General features: G+C 38.0%; 2 protein-coding genes and 1 long non-coding RNA gene across 3 annotated transcripts; 2 read left to right on the top strand and 1 right to left on the bottom strand.

The window, feature by feature from the left end:
• The first annotated feature begins 934 nt into the window (after window positions 1-934).
• On the top strand, window positions 935-11,686 carry LOC131955983 (sodium-dependent proline transporter-like). Its single transcript, XM_059320320.1, has 11 exons — window positions 935-1,082; window positions 3,306-3,420; window positions 3,813-3,944; window positions 4,983-5,123; window positions 5,718-5,892; window positions 6,213-6,351; window positions 6,652-6,786; window positions 7,262-7,365; window positions 8,270-8,394; window positions 9,855-9,967; window positions 11,645-11,686. Exons 1-11 carry the CDS (start codon window positions 999-1,001, stop codon window positions 11,684-11,686), a joined length of 1,305 nt encoding a protein of 434 aa, XP_059176303.1. The 5' UTR covers window positions 935-998.
• LOC131955988 (uncharacterized) lies at window positions 8,717-9,572 on the bottom strand. The gene has a single exon (XM_059320329.1). The coding sequence runs from the start codon at window positions 9,570-9,572 to the stop codon at window positions 8,799-8,801; it is 774 nt and encodes a 257-aa protein (XP_059176312.1). The 3' UTR covers window positions 8,717-8,798.
• A 402-nt stretch (window positions 11,687-12,088) lies between the features above and the next one.
• On the top strand, window positions 12,089-13,588 carry LOC131955989 (uncharacterized). The gene is made up of 3 exons (XR_009388920.1): window positions 12,089-12,319; window positions 12,742-12,838; window positions 13,464-13,588. It is a non-coding gene; the product is annotated as an uncharacterized LOC131955989 (long non-coding RNA).
• Window positions 13,589-17,454: the final 3,866 nt, after the last annotated feature.

The following is a 17,454-nucleotide window of genomic DNA, read 5'->3' as shown; positions in this document are numbered from 1 at the left end:
GGGATATTTTACAGTGCTACAAAATGTTTTAGAGAGGTCTTGTAGAGCATTACACGTTGCTACACGATGTAGGCTATAGACGTGTCCTGTAGGACATTACACAGTGGAAGTAACCAGGTCTTGGAGCTAAACTCGGAGTTAAGCTTGGAGCTATGGGGTAAGTCATTTTGTGCTGGAGTTAAAGTTGGTAAAAATATATTTCAGCTAAAAAAATATTATGAATGTGTGAAAATTTTCTTCTATATTTTTTTTAAACTTAGATACCATGTCAGTACAAATGATGGTCATACATACATTTAGAATAGTTCTTTGAATACATCATACGTAGAAACATTTTATTTTTCTTTGCTATTTTTTTAAATGTTAGAAAATCAGTTTCTACATAATTTTCTTCTATAAAATTGGTTTAGTCAAGGAGTGCGGTACCTTTGAAGCCGTAGAACAAATTCTATAATTAATACATCACTTTGTTTTCAACTAACCATTAGCGTCAGTGTAAAGCTGACAACCCAGTTTTAGACCCGGACCCTAGAAATACAAACGTGTCTTGTTACGACTGTCGTCTGCGAAACACTGTTTCTAACAGACTTTTTTTCCGGGGCGGGGGCACTTGGCATTTTCGGGGGGGGGGGGGGGGGGACAACAACATTTTCCGGGGGGGGGGCAGGCGGACGCCGGTAAAAATATATGTTGTCTATATAAATACCATCTCGTTTGGGGGGGGGGGCAGGGTGGTAGATTTTCTCCGGGGGGAAGGGCTCACCCCTCCCCCCGAAGAGATGCCTGGAAGAAGCTCTGCTACGAAAAGATTAAAGTCGCAAAACCAGCACAATCAATTAATATGCACATTTTCAACTTCATCGGAAATTCCCTATCTCCTCCGGCACCGAAACATACAAGCATCCATTTTTAGTGCGGATGTCAGTGTGTTTATCAAAATTGTGTACTAGCCTAGAGAGCCTTTTCAACTCTGGCGGCAAACATTCGATGAATGAAGTATGTCTTTAGTTCTGCCAAGTCTTCCTCACAACCTGCCGTCCGGAACGTCGGTGGCCTCGTCGCTGACTGTCTCACGGGCATCGGTGAGTTGGTGTTGGGTTCAAACCTGTGTTAGATTTAAATCCATTCAATATGTCCCGCGTAAGAAACAGTAAAGACTTTAGTTTAGATAGTGATCTATATCATGGTAGTCTTTAGTCTTAATTAACTCTTTTTGCCCGAAGCCCTCTTAGCCTTTTAGAGATTCCCTAACGTCGATATTGACGAAAATACCTTCCATCATTATTGTTGACATGAATAAAAATAGTATTTTGTCAATTTTGCCATTATAGCTTACCGTCAAAATAAATAAATTTTAAAAACAAAACTTAAGCTAGAATTTTTTTTTAATTTAATAGTTTTGAATCGATAGTGTAAAAGCTGCAAATGCAGAGAACTTGAAAAATAATTTGTTATATTAAAGGCTTCATTTCTATTTTTCTTATTTAGCCTAAATTATAACCTTAAGTTTAACTTTCGTTATTGGCTGTACATGAACTCTGATCGCTCTTCTGTAATTTGTACTCAAAACTTTGCCGATAAATTATTTTAATAAAATTATACCTTTCTAAACTACATGTCCTAGTTAAGCATGTTTTATTTACATTTCGAATAATTCCGAGACTATTCTCGTTTGAGTCCATTGACGCTGGCCTTTCAACACCTTGCCCGTTAACAGATGGCAGACCGATGTTCTAGCCTTTAACTTAACAACCTTGTCTTAGTGAATCAACACGGGGGGGGGGGGGGATGTATCGCTTTGCCATACAAAGTAATATATGAGTACTAATGTAACGCTAATATCGCAAAGAATGATTTAGTTAATGATACGGTATTTTGCTCGTATTATCACACGTAGGTTGGCAGCATTTGTATATTTAATATTGTTAAATCAATGCTAATTAATATATTTTCTTTTAAGTCGTTTTGTTACTAGACGAGTCGCCCGTCTCTCTCTCTCTCTCTCTCTCTCTCTCTCTCTCTCTTGTACACGGTCATTACGGTAATCACTGGCATACCGGTCATTACCGGGTCAAGCTTTTTGTTCTTTAGCCAGCCAGACTTGAACCAGGCTACTACCCCAGTAGATTACATCACCTACTTTGGACATGGGGGGCAGTTCCGGTCAGGGGATGACCCTTTGTCTTGAGTCCAGGTTTCGATCTCAAATACCAAGCTTAAATGAGGCCCATTTATTATGATATAACTTGAAGCTATGAAATGTACGGGGATTCACTTCTTGCATATATAAATGGATTACATTTGTGTGTGTGTGTGTGTGTGTGAATTAGTGGCTAATCCTTGCCTAAACAGTCTAGCTGTAATTTCTTTCCACACTCCTTGTCGGGTAGCCAACATCTCCTGTCATTTCATGGTAGTCAACATTTCCTGTCATTTCATGGTAGTCAACATTTCCTGTCATTTCATGGTAGTCAACATCTCCTGTCATTTCATGGTAGTCAACATTTCCTGTCATTTCATGGTAGTCAACATTTCCTGTCATTGCACTATAGGCAACATTTCCTGTCATTTCATGGTAGGCAACATCTCCTGTCATTTTAGGGTAGGCAACATCTCCTGTCATTTTAGGGTAGGCAACACCTCCTGTCATTTTAGGGTAGGCAACATCTCCTGTCATTTTAGGGTAGGCAACATCTCCTGTCATTTTAGGGTATGCAACATCTCCTGTCATTTTAGGGTATGCAACATCTCCTGTCATTTTAGGGTAGGCAAACATCTCCTGTCATTTCAGGGTAGGCAACATATCCTGTCATTTTACGGTAGGCAACATCTCCTGTCATTTTACGGTAGGCAATATCTCCTGTCATTTTACGGTAGGCAATATCTCCTGTCATTTTACGGTAGGCAATATCTCCTGTCATTTTACGGTAGGCAACATCTACTATCAGCTAACGAAAGTGACGCTTATATCTGAGAGTCACTGACTCCACTAAAACATCATATTAATCCCAACATGAAATTTGTACAAAACGGAGTGAAATATCACCAAGGTTATGAACAATCCTATCCACCCCTACTTTGATTACCACACAACACCCCTTCTTTGTTTTAAAACGAGTTGTCAATTAACGATACCAAATCAGACAAAAGTTTTATTCGTATTATGAAGTCTACATTTTGGTGCATGTCTTAATTGATTAATTAACATCCCATGTCAAGTTTGGTGCATGTTCTAATTGATTAAATAACATACCATGTCATGTTTGGTGCATGTTCTCATTGATTAATTAACGTACCATGTCCAGCATGCACGAGAGCAGTGGACAGGACGGCTGGACTACCTGCTGTCATGTCTCGGCTTTGCTGTTGGTCTGGGCAACGTCTGGAGGTTTCCTTATATGGCCTTCAGCAATGGCGGAGGTCAGTCTAAAAATAGGATTCGTAAACGGCATGCTCCGTTAATAATTTCAATTTTGCAACATTTTTGCTATATTTTTTTTTTAAATTGCATGCTAGTTATTGTTTCGTTGTGTTGTTTGTTTGTTGGTTTTTTTTTCGTTATTTTTTAAAACGTTACCGTCCACGAATGACGTCACGCAAATATGTAAGCCCTTAGAAATATCAAAATATATTATAAACATATTTTATGCATTGTAATACTAGATTAAAATAAAAATACTACTTATATTATTAGATTGCTGAAGTAACTTTTTAAAAATTATAATGTATTAAGCCTTTATAATTTCACTGACGAGTTGCTAAAATTGAAAAAAGTGTTTCGACAAGCTAATTTTACTCCCATTTCGTTTCAGGGGCCTTCTTCATCCCCTATTTCACCATGTTAATCTTCACGGCGATGCCAGTTTTCGTGCTTGAGTCAATGGTGGGACAATTTTCAAGTCTAGGCGCTACAACATGTTGGGAGTTCTGTCCCTTCTTTAGAGGTCAGGTTTTAGTCTATTTCTCTCAAAACCATCAAAATAATTACAATTTCTTTTTTATTGTATTGTTTATAATTGGATTTTTTTAAAATGAGAATCCATAAAATTGGTTCACGTCGGTTAGACTGCCTATGTAGATTGTATAAGCTTGTCTTAAAAACGTATCGTATTTTTTCATTAATATTGAATAATATGTGATATTGACGTAAAGTAGATTTCTAGTTAACATACATTAAGTGCATCACATTATGTGACGTACTTAAACAATATGTCACCTGCGATATACTCCATATCGTATATTTCGTAACAATATATTTCATTATGTCTTTCTTCTGTACGAAACATAAGAAGTATTGTAATCTTGTAATAACAAATGGAAATTGAGTTAGGTTGACTCAATTTGAAATATAAGTAGGCCGAAAAGATCCTCTAATTAGGTATATTTTAATTTTTGAGTTATTTCCAATAAACTGAAGTAGTAGTTTACACTATTTCTAGTTTAAAAATACGAATAACTTCAGTACAATTTCAAATAGGTATATGAACATATATCATACGAGCCAACCCGCGACGTATCATACGCCGCTATTTAGTTGTTTTATTTTCTACTTTTCAGTAATTCATAATTTGTGAATTCGACAGTTGCAATGCTGCCACTGAAAATATTTGCTTTAAAACACTAAAACCCTCCTTTCCCCCAACCCCTACCCCCCCACCCCCACCCACGTGAAAGCAGCCTCCACTTAGTTACTTCCCCTAAGTATAAAATAGTTTTAAACTAAATTATCTGCCCCTAATAGCCGTCACTAAACCCGGCTCTACGATGTAAACATTTAGCGTGAACTACAGCTCACCAGACCATGTGGGTGTCGGGGTGGTTGCGATATGCCTAGAGAGGAAAAGAGGGGACTGCTCTAACGTCTTCCAGAAAAGAATTAGCGCGATCTCCGGTCACTGGAATAAATACTTAACTTTATTTCCGATTTCTCACAACCCCGAGAACATGATACTATTTCTGTAAGTCACGTGATCCACCTGCAGGTTGCGGCGTGTCCATGATGTTCATCTCAGGCATGACCTGCATCTACTACAACATGATCCTGGCCTGGGCCGTCTACTACATCTACGCCTCGGTCGCCGTGGAGGTGCCGTGGTTCCACTGTGGGAACTGGAGCACCGCTTGTAAGTTGTCAACTCTCTTGCGACTTTTTCTTTCTTGAACTTCTTTTGTGTGACTCAGTGCTTCTTGCAGTTACCTTTAGTCGTTCTATGCTTCTTGCACTTTCTTCTGTCTGGATATATGTTTCTTGCACATTTATTTTGTGGATCTATTTCATGGACCTTGTTTTAGTGGATATGTGTTTCTTGCTATTTCTTAATCTGTATATTCCATTCGATTCTTTATTGGGGCTCTATGTTTCTTTTACTTTCCTTTTGTCGTTCTATGTTTTTGCACTTTCCTTTTGTGGATTTGTTTCTTGCCCCTTTTTATTGATCTTTTTATTTCATTTTATTCGTGAGTGGGAATCACTTCTCTTTTTTTTTTATCTTTGTTTCTTGCACTTTCTTTTTTGTGTCTTTATATTTTATTCAATTATTTTTTGTTGCTATATGTTATTTCCACCTCTTTATTGAATTTTTAAAATACAATTCTTTAGTGTGCATTTGATTCTTACACTCTCTTTATTGTTGCATTATCTCTTACAGTTTATCTTATATTTATTATTCCTCTCTGTTTCTTGCACTGTCCTTATTGTGTCTCAATCATAACACCAGACTGTATAGAGAACATTAAGACGGTGTCGATAGCCGAATGCAGGTACCACAACGGGACTCCAGCAAGCAACGGCGTCTGCGAGCAGAATGTCTTCGACCAGGTCGTGCTATGGGACTCCAGACTGGCGAAAATCAGCGGCGTCCCCATCGCCTTTCCAGCGGCGGAATATTTTGAGTAAAAATGTTTTAGTTGTGTGTTTTATTCACGTCGTAATTTTACACATGTATGAGTCGAAATGGTTTATACAGCTACAGGCAACTTCATGTATAAAAGTAAATAAATAAATATAAATGTACATATAATTATATATAGATATGTATATGTACGTATATATATAGATATATATATATATGTATATATATATTATTTGTTTATATATATATATATATATATATATATATATATATATATATATATATATATATATATAATTTATATGCTTTAAGCTAAAGACTAGGGACCCGTAAGCACAACATGTAATTTCTGTGTTATAGGAGAGAGGTGCTGGGTTGTGGGCGTGGCTACTCCATGGCGAACATGGGCTCAATAAAACCTCACCTGCTCGTCAGCCTTATCCTTGCTTGGGTGCTCGTCTTCCTCTGCCTCTACAGGGGCATCACGATTTCCGGGAAGGTGAAACGTTATTTCATTCATATTACACATCTATCCGTAAATTCATTCGTCCGCCCACCCATCCGTTTATCCATCGGTCCATTCGTCCACCCAACCATCCATCCATAGATCCATTCATCCGTCCATCCATCCGTCAGTCTATCCATCCGTCTTTCCGTCCATCCATCCATCCATCCATACATACATACATCCATCCATCCATCCGTCCGTCCGTCCATCCATCCACCCATCCATTGACCCATCCATTCACCCGTCCACCCATCCATCCACCCATCCATCCATATATCCATGTATCCACAGATAGTCTATGTCACAGCTCTCCTCCCCTACGGGTTTCTAATGGTCTTGTTTTTTCGTGGTGTTACCCTTGATGGAGCCTTAGAAGGCATCAAGTACTACATCATTCCAGAACTGGACAAAACATTATCTACAACGGTAAACTTTCATCTACCGAGGTCTATGGCACTAAAAAAATTTTTTTTAAAAGATCCATTTTTATGTATAATGTATTTAAAAGTATATCTGTTCATAACTATTAGAAGATTTAGTCTTCTTTTGTGCATGTGAGAGTTACTAGATATTGAAATCACCACCAAGGAGTTACATCATAGGCTGTTGCATGTCATGGGCTCAACTTCGGTTGAAGACGTTGTGGAGTATATTGGCATGCTTGACTTGACTTAATAGACTAATTCCTTTGCGGCCTCTGAAGAGCAAAGGCCCACACCCCCACCTCTCCATTAGACTCGGTTTTAAGCAGCTCTCCTTTTTTTTGGACCAACGTAAACCTGGCTGTATCACCTTCTACTGATTTCTCCCGAATGTGGGGTATATTTATTGAATGGGTTTATATTGATGGTGATATTTTTTTAGCAATTTAGTTTTTAAATATTTTTTTATCCTCGAAAAGATTTGGAAAAATGCCGGCTCGCAAATTTTCTTCAGTCTGTCATGTGCGTTTGGTGGGTTGGTAACGTTGTCAAGTTATAACAAGTTCCACCATGACCTACTCAGGTGAGTTGTACAGGTGGGTTGGTAACGTTGTCAAGTAATTACTTTGTCAAGGACTTGCTAGCTCGGATATCTAGGGGTTGGGTTGGCTTCGCTTTACCCCCATAAGTTGACTGGCTAGCTCAGATATCTAGGGGTTGGGTTCGCCTTACCCCCATAAGTTGACTAGCTAGCTCAGGTATTAAGGGGTTGGGTTCGCTTTACCCCCGTAAGTTGACTGGCTAGCTCAGATATCTAGGGGTTGGGTTCGCCTTACCCCTGTAAGTTGACTGGCTAGCTCAGATATCTAGGTGTTGGGTTCGCCTTACCCCTGTAAGTTGACTGGCTAGCTCAGGTATTAAGGGGTTGGGTTCGCTTTACCCCCGTAAGTTGACTGGCTAGCTCAGATATCTAGGGGTTGGGTTCGCCTTACCCCTGTAAGTTGACTGGCTAGCTCAGATATCTAGGTGTTGGGTTCGCCTTACCCCCGTAAGTTGACTGGCTAGCTCAGATATCTAGGGGTTGGGTTCGCCTTACCCCTGTAAGTTGACTGGCTAGCTCAGATATTTAGGGGTTGGGTTCGCTTTACCCCCATAAGTTGACTGGCTAGCTCAGATATCTAGGTGTTGGGTTCGCCTTACCCCTGTAAGTTGACTGGCTAGCTCAGATATTTAGGGGTTGGGTTCGCTTTACCCCCATAAGTTGACTGGCTAGCTCAGATATTTAGGTGTTGGGTTCGCCTTACCCCCATAAGTTGACTGGCTAGCTCAGGTATTAAGGGGTTGGGTTCGCTTTACCCCCGTAAGTTGACTGGCTAGCTCAGATATCTAGGAGTTGGGTTGGGTTGGCTTTACCCCCATGACTTGACTGACAATGGCTTCGATATGATAAACCCAACACGAGCCTCTGTTCCGTCTGCTGTTCCCAGAGACTCTCTCGTCGTCTGCCTCGGCAACTCATTGACCAGCATCTTCGCCGGCTTCGTCATCTTCTCCTTCATCGGATTCCTTTCCAAGTCGACCAACATCCCCATCAGCGAGGTGGCTGCTGCCGGTACGTATCACTCAACACTTCACTTTTACCTGTGTCGCCTGAATAATGTTTAACATTTAATGCTCCACATTTTACTGTTATGTATTGTTTTTTGTTCTTAAAATAGAAAAACTATTTTGTCTTTCTATTACTTGGGAGCTTTTTTTAATTCCAATAGTAAATACGTTATTGAATAAGTAATGAGTTATTGAATAATTCATGTATGTAAATGCTTTGAAGTGAAATGAATTATTTTAGTTTGTTTTTCCTAGGGTGTTTGCTTTTATTATCTTTTTTTTTTTTGATAGTAAAAATGTATATTCTTATAAACAATCTATATGTTTTTTTACAACTGCTAGTTAATCTGTGCAATGTATACATGGTGTTTCTAATCAAACATTTAAAAACATCAAGTTGACAAAATTTTAACAAGGAATATCAGTTATATGTTCCTTTAAATACTTCATCATTGCAAACAGCTTTATTCTCTTTGACCCAAATAGATGTTCCATCTGTTCATCACACAACATATATTTTTTGTCATTAGGATCCTGAAGATTCCTCTCCTTCACTATAGACCACAAAGTCTTCAAAACGTCCGGCCTTGGCATCTCATTTTTTCCCACAACAGCAGCTAACTGATCAGACAAATGGCATGGGCGACTGTAGAGCGATGGTTTCTTCTTCTTATCTGGGTCTTTTTCCCTCTCTTTTCTTGGTTTTGGAGCTGCAGCTCTCCTTCTTCTCAGGCCTGTTTCTTCTTCTTGAAGTTTTTTGGCAAGATCTTCATCGTCCATCTGTTTAATACTTGACATAACTGGGACCTCACTGTCATCTGCCTTCGTTGCTGATTTCCTTTTCTTTTGTTTGGCACTGGATGTGGTGGGTGCTGACTTCTTGGCTTTCTTTTTTGGAACTTCATCTTCTGAGTTGGCATCACTTTCAACCCCATTTTCATCATCATCTTCATCATCTGAATTTTTTTTCTTTGGTTCATCCTTTCCATCTTCTTCATTATCATCTTCTTCTTTCATTTTCATAACTAATTTATCTATCTCTTTTTTTCTGCTTGAGAAATCTGTTTCAAACTCTTCCTCTAAAGATTTTCTGACCTTTTTAGCAGACAGACTATCCAAGTCTGCTCCGCTAAGGATGTGTTTTATTGCTTTCTTTAGTTCTTCCACGCTCGGTTCAGCCATATCTTACAGCGTTAAAGCATTAATCTAGGCCAGTTTTTTATACCTGCTACATTTTGTTACAATATCAATTTTTGTACTATGTAATTTATTTAGGTAAAGTCTGTAGCGACGTCCTCCTATGTAAATCAATTCGATGTAATTTTTCGAATCGAAACACTTTTATTTTAAAATTAACTTTAAGTAATATTTTACTCTTCATTCCGGGATGTAGTTTTTACATCTATTATACCCAAAAAGAGCAAAATTGATAATTATGTAATTCGATTCTATCACTCCCCCTAGGTCCTACCCTCGCCTTCATTATCTACCCTTTCTGCCTGACCAAATTACCGTGGACAAGCCTCTTTAGCGTTTTCTTCTTCATCATGATCATCCTGCTAGGTATAGACAGCCAGGTAGGTCGTTTTATTCATGATCATCTTGCTAGATATAGACAGCCAGGTAAATGGGGTTTTTTCAACATACATCACATGATCATCCTGCTAGGTATAGACAGCCAGGTAGGTCGTTTTATTCATGATCATCTTGCTAGGTATAGACAGCCAGGTAAATGGGTTTTTTCAACATACATCATATGATCATCCTGCTAGGTATAGACAGCCAGGTAAATGGGTTTTTTCAACATACATCATATGATCATCCTGCTAGGTATAGACAGCCAGGTAAATGGGTTTTTTCAACATACATCATATGATCATCCAGCTAGGTATAGATAGCCAGGTAGGTCGTTTGTTAAACATAAATTAAATGATCAACTGTGACATACTAAAGTTGACCATAAAAATTTGACACACTAAAGTTGACCATAAAACTGTGACACACTAAAGTTGACCACAAAAATTTGACACACTAAAGTTGACCATAAACTGACACACTAAAGTTGACCATAAAACTGTGACACTAAAGTTGACCACGAAAATTTGACACACTAAAGTTGACCATAAATTGACACACTAAAGTTGACCATAAAACTGTGACACACTAAAGTTGACCACAAAACTGTGACACACTAAAGTTGACCACAACAATTTAACACACTAAAGTTGACCATAAATTGACACACTAAAATTGACCATAAAACTGTGACACACTAAAGTTGACCATAAAACTGTGACACTAAAGTTGACCATAAAACTGGGACACACTAAAGTTGACCATAAAAATTTGACACCCTAAAGTTGACCATAAAACTGTGACATACTAAAGTTGACCATAAAACTGACACACTAAAGTTGACTATAAAACTGTGACACACTAAAGTTGACCATAAAACTGACACACTAAAGTTGACCATAAAAATTTGACACACTAAAGTTGACCATAAATGTCTGCCACACTAAAGTTGACCATAAATGTGTGACATACTAAAGTTGACCACAAAACTGTGACACACTAAAGTCGACCATAAAAATTTGACACACTAAAGTTGACCTTAAAACTGTGACACACTAAAGTTGACCATAAAACTGTGACACTCTAAAGTTGACCATACAACTGTGACACACTAAAGTTGACCATAACAATTTGACACACTAAAGTTGACCATAAAACAGTGACACACTAAAGTTGACCATAAATCTGTGACACACTAAAGTTGACCATAAAATGGACACACTAAAGTTGACCATAAATGTGTGACACACTAAAGTTGACCATAAAACTGTAACACACTAAAGTTGACCATAAATGTGTGACACGCTAAAGTTGACCATAAATGTCTGCCACACTAAAGTTGACCATAAAACTGTAACACACTAAAGTTGACCATAAATGTGTGACACACTAAAGTTGACCATAAAACTGTAACACACTAAAGTTGACCTTAAATGTGTGACACGCTAAAGTTGACCATAAATGTCTGCCACACTAAAGTTGACCATAAAACTGTAACACACTAAAGTTGACCATAAATGTGTGACACACTAAAGTTTACAACAAAAATTTGACACGATGTACTAGACCTCCATACTATGAAACACTAAAGACTGTAAGAGAATAAATTTGACTAAAAAACTGAGACACTTAAATTGACCCCTAGATCTGTTAACCTTGACCTTGTCTTCCTGTCTCAGTTCGTGCTAGTTGAGACCGTCATCACTGGGGTGTTGGACTAGTTCCTTTACCCCATGACCTATTAACCTTGACCCTGTCTTCCTGTCTCAGTTCGTGCTAGTTGAGACCGTCATCACTGGGGTCCTCACCCCTTCCCTTGACCCCATGACCTATTAACCTTGACCTTGTCTTCCTGTCTCAGTTCGTGCTAGTTGAGACCGTCATCACTGGGGTCCTCACCCCTTCCCTTGACCCCATGACCTATTAACCTTGACCCTGTCTTCCTGTCTCAGTTCGTGCTAGTTGAGACCGTCATCACTGGGGTCCTCACCCCTTCCCTTGACCCCATGACCTATTAACCTTGACCTTGTCTTCCTGTCTCAGTTCGTGCTAGTTGAGACCGTCATCACTGGGGTCCTCACCCCTTCCCTTGACCCCATGACCTATTAACCTTGACCTTGTCTTCCTGTCTCAGTTCGTGCTAGTTGAGACCGTCATCACTGGGGTCCTCACCCCTTCCCTTGACCCCATGACCTATTAACCTTGACCTTGTCTTCTTGTCTCAGTTCGTGCTAGTTGAGACCGTCATCACTGGGGTGTTGGACTGGTTCCCAGACCTCCGGCTCTACAAGAAAAGGTTCGTCTTTCTCACCTGTTTCACCATGTGTGTCTTGGGCCTGCCTTTGACGTTTGATGTAAGTACCTTTACAGTTTTTTCCCTTGTTTTGGGTTTTAAGTTGCCTCCCTTGACTCTATAAACGGCAATGTGAGTAGATTTTAAGTTGCTTCCCTTGACTTTTAAAACAGCAATATGAGTAGATTTTAAGTTGCTTCCCTTGACTATATAAACGACAATATGAGTAGATTTTAAGTTGCTTCCCTTGACTATATAAACAGGAATATGAGCAGATTTTTAGTTGTTTCCTATGACTTTTTAAATGGCAATGTTTCCTTAATAATGATAGTGGAATCGGCTCTGTTGGATATCCGAGTCCACACAGCTTTGTTGGGTACCTGACCCTAAGGTCACAGAAACAGCCTAAGCTTACTTCATCTGATATATGTATCGACAGGTCTAAAAAGGGTATCTTAATAAAAACAAATGCGTTACTTGCAGGGTGGAGTGGATGTGCTGGATCTTATGGATACATACGTCACAGGGTGGAACGTAATGCTGGTGGCTATTTGTGAGTGCCTGGCTATAGCTATATATGGTAGGTGTTGCTCATGTTAATGATGATGTTGTTTACGTTGCTGTTGATGTTTTTGGTTTTGTTGTTGCAGAGCTAATTGGCATTAAGCTAGGCGAAACGGTGCTGTGTGGATTGCTATGTTCGGATCCTGCTTGGTTAAAACTGTTTTATCCTAGCCGTTGAAACAACACTTTTTCTCAATACTTCTAGTGTTGCATTTGTTGTTGTTGGTATACTTGCAACAACCAGCTGTTCATGTTGCAGCTGTTTATGTTTTTTTTTTTGCGTCTGTACTCCTATTTGTTGCGTATGCTTATTTTCATGTTGTTGTTGTTCACGTTTTTGCTATTATTTTTGCCGTTTTCGATTATTTTGTTGTTGCTGGGTTTTTTTTTTTTGGCTATCGGTTTATTGTTGTTTTTTTTTTTTTCAATTATGTGAAATGGCATGTCATTTCAGTTACCTCCCATGTAAAAGTTTAGGAATACAAGGGAGACAACCTATAAGATAATAATACTAATGTGTTTTTAATGCCGGCTTTAAATATTATAAATGTTTCTACATCAAGGGCCTGACGTGGGGTATTAAATAAAATAATGTTTTCCATGTCTGGTATTTAATAATATCACGCGTTTCCCTGCTACAGGTCCCGAGAGATTCCTAACGGACATTGACCTGATGTTGGGGGGAAAATTCTGCCGATGTTGCCGCTTTAACCGGGCCATCAAGTCGTGGTTTAAATTCTGTTGGCTCTTCAGCGCCCCCGCCCTCACCCTGGTAACTCTCAATAATGTTGTCATGTCTGGTTTGTAAACAAAGAATGTTTACTCTCTTTTTGTTAAATTACTTTAGTTTTTATTGTTTCTTTAATTTAAAATATATTTTGTTTTCATCAAATTTATTTCTCATTGTCGGCTCGTTTTAATGTCCTTTAACGTTTTTTTTTTTTTCTGTTTTTTATAATATTTCTTTCTAAAATGTCACCTTTTTATTGTCTCTCTTTTAAGTTAATTTGTTTTTTAAAACTGCTGTATAAAGTACTTTTTGACTGCTTTGTCGGGGGCTCTCTTGAGATTTATGAAAAATGTTCTAGTGAGGATCGCGTGGCTGGTTCCATTTGTCGTCAACACTTAAATGTCACTGTTTTAAAACTAGCCGTTTTAATGCGTCTCATTAAGTGAAAATGAATATTAAATGCTGTTTATTACAGTTGATATGTATTGGTTAAAACCATGTATCTGCACTTAAAGTAACACGTTTTTCTTTCAGTTTGTCCTAGTATCTTCAGCTGTGGATTATCATCGCATAGAAAAGTTACCCAAATGGGCAGACTGGATAGGATGGGTCATCTCGCTATCTTCCGCGGTCTTCATAAGTGTCGCGGCGATACATACGATATGTAGGATGGAGGGGCGTGGCCTACAGGTAAGGGGATCTCGGACTTGTATAATCTTCTTGTTATATATGTATCTATATATATATCGTTAGTACATGGGCACCGCCACTTGTACATGGGCGCCGCCATGATTGTTTTGGACCTGTCAGCTGATCCACTTTCACCCAAAGTGAGTACGACCTTGATAGTACCAATAATACCATACCGTCTACGTTAGCAGCTGAACACTAAAACAGATACTTATTCTAAACCTACTCCAAACCCTAACCCCCCATTATAAACTTGAACCTTTGATCAGGTGTTAAGTTAATCTTATCTCTAACCCCAAATCCTAAAGCTTTAAAATCAAACTTTACCCGTTAGTGCTCAAGACACAAGGGGCAGAGGAAGCTCATCTGTTTCTGTGACCTCGGCATATGAAGGGATATTGCGGTCAGCACTATGCCCAGTCGCCTTAATTTTCCCTAACGTGAATTAGGTACCCATCAGAGCTTTGTGGACGCAGTGACGTTCTCCTGACTTGAATCCAGATTCGAACTCGAGACTTTCGGGTTAGCAGTCAAGCGCCCTACAGCGAAGACCACGCCCCATTTTAAAAGCAATACCAACTCCAAAATAAACAAATCCAATACGGTGTAGCCTATCTATCACAAAACTACCGCTACATCCACTTGTACCTTTGACCCCCAGAAGTTGAAAAACTGCTTTAAGCCAACCAAATGGTGGGGTCCTGCCCAGATCGAGCATCGTCTGCTGGTTGCCCAGTACGTCGAGGACTTTGTCGTCCATCCGGACGTTCCAGAGAGCATCCTGGCCTTCGATAGCGTGGTGGACGAGTCCGAGCACATTCGGAGGATAACATCAGTAGACTTCTCAGACTACGACTCCACCTATATATCCTGATGTTATATCAGTAGACTTCTCAGACTACGATTCCACCTATATATCCTGATGTTATATCAGTAGACTTCACAGACTACGGTTAAATATATATCTTAATGCTAGACGTGTAAAAAGAGAATTAATTAACTGTTTGACCCATATATCTTGATGCTAGACTTGTGTAAAAAGTGAATAAATTAATTGTTTGACATTTGTATCTTGATGTTAGACTTGTGTGTACAAAGTGAATTAATTAACCGTTTGACCAACACACATGACACTAGACTTGTGTACAAAGTGAAAAAAAAATGAGAAAGCTCAAGCTATCTGGCATTTATTTATTTAAAACATGTGACTTATGTGTATAGAATTAAATCAAAAGAATGAACTCTCCTTTTCAAATGTCATTTACTCATGATATTTCTGTTATTTTTATACCTCTTTTATCCATACATATTTGGCACAGTAACGATCAAGATCTAAAACTTTTTAGCTTTCTGGAATAAAAGTTTCCCTTAAGATTGTCATTTTATCAAATTTCAGTAAAGGATAAACAGAAGAAATTTCTACCGGTTAATCTATCCGATTCCTTTGTTTTTATATTTGTTAAAGAATTGTTTTGATTCTGTTTACGTTTTGTAATTATTATTTTCTTCTTTACGTTCATAAATGTTCATTTTCAGAACATTTTTTTAGACACTTTTTGCCTACCGATATTTTAATTTATGGCACAAACATGTGTATGTATATATATATATATATATATATATATATATATATATATATATATATATATATATATATATATATATATGTGTGTGTGTGTGTATAAGGAACCGTAAGCCTCATTTTAAACATACTATACCAATACTTGAGTTACCTTTCTTTGTGATAATATTTCCAATTTTAAAAGCTTTTTTTATTTAGTTCAGTTACTAATTGTTTGATTGTTTCTGAGTTTGTGGCAAACACAATTTTAAACCGATTCGGATGCAGCGATTTCATACTCTAATTACTTATTACCGACGACAATGCAAAAATATCAATTTTCCATTATAATTATATTAGACATTAGTTTAATCGTTAAAAAAAAACTAATCAAAGATTACTTAATTTAATAATAAAATGGGAGATAACAAGATAAACACTAGCCATTGCAGGGTGACACATATAATAAATTGTTTTTTAAAACAATTTATTAGATCTATATTATCCTTCCACACCCAGAAGAAGGTGATACAATCAGCCCTACGTGAACACAACTTTTTAAAAAAAGCCTTTATTCGAACATTTTTCGTCACCTATTGAAAATTGTAGGAGTTGCTTTCAAAAATGTTTCTTGGCCTGTAACAACAATTTGTTTGATAACCTTCTGCTGAAACTATTTTTTTAGTTTGGTTATTTCACACCTAGAGCTTCGTAGGAGACTTTCCACCCCCACCTCTAACTCCATCCCTCACCCTACCATTGTTATAACAGATCCAGAGTTCTAATGGCAATTCACACCAACAACATTAGCGTGGCAGTTACCGTACTGTAGACAATAAACGAGCCGATTGTCTTTTAAAGATGGGACCCAGCTGTCTTTTATTACCCAATTATAGAGTGAGCACACAAATGATGCGGGTCGCTGGATGGGATACACACGACGCACATGAGCAGAGTTCCTACAGAGTGGTCTACTGTTATTTTTTTTTTCCGCATTTTACGACATCGTTACAGTCTCGAGTTTATTTTCGGCGTTATTGTATCGTTGACTGGCGATGGATTGGGTGGAACAGTCGCATGGGTGGTGCCATTTTATGGCGGTATTGTTTTTAAAACTTGCGACGTGGAAGATGTTATGGTAGGTGTTTAAAAAAATGGACGTCCAGAAATGACAAAAGGCAACTAAAAGAATAGGGTTGGTTTTGGATAGTTGTGAATATGAATATATTGAAGGGATGGTTAATAATTATAAAACAGTTATAAAATTGTAATATATGTTAAGTTTGGTTAAAATACGCGCATCGTAGTACTAGGATATTATATATATATATATATATATATACATATATATATATATATATATATATATATATATATATATATATATATATATATATATATATATATATATAGCGGGCGGCTGGGGTGATCAAGCGACCCGGGGGTAGGGTAACAAAAACCTGCCATATCTGACTATGATTTTCTAATACTGCTACATCTTTTTTGGCGATTCCTCATTATAATCCAACAGCCCAGCACTGCTTATGTAACAGGGAGAATATATTTTGGGCACATCTGTAGAAGAAATCAATGAGTTTCTATAAACATTTAATGCAAATCGGCAAACTGAACAGCAACAGCTCCTCGTGAA

Source organism: Physella acuta, unplaced genomic scaffold (genome assembly GCF_028476545.2).
Source record: "Physella acuta isolate Inbredline_101_S28 unplaced genomic scaffold, ASM2847654v3 ptg001120l, whole genome shotgun sequence".
NCBI classification, from domain to species: Eukaryota; Metazoa; Mollusca; class Gastropoda; family Physidae; genus Physella; species Physella acuta.
This window is presented reverse-complemented; position numbering and strand designations above follow the sequence as displayed.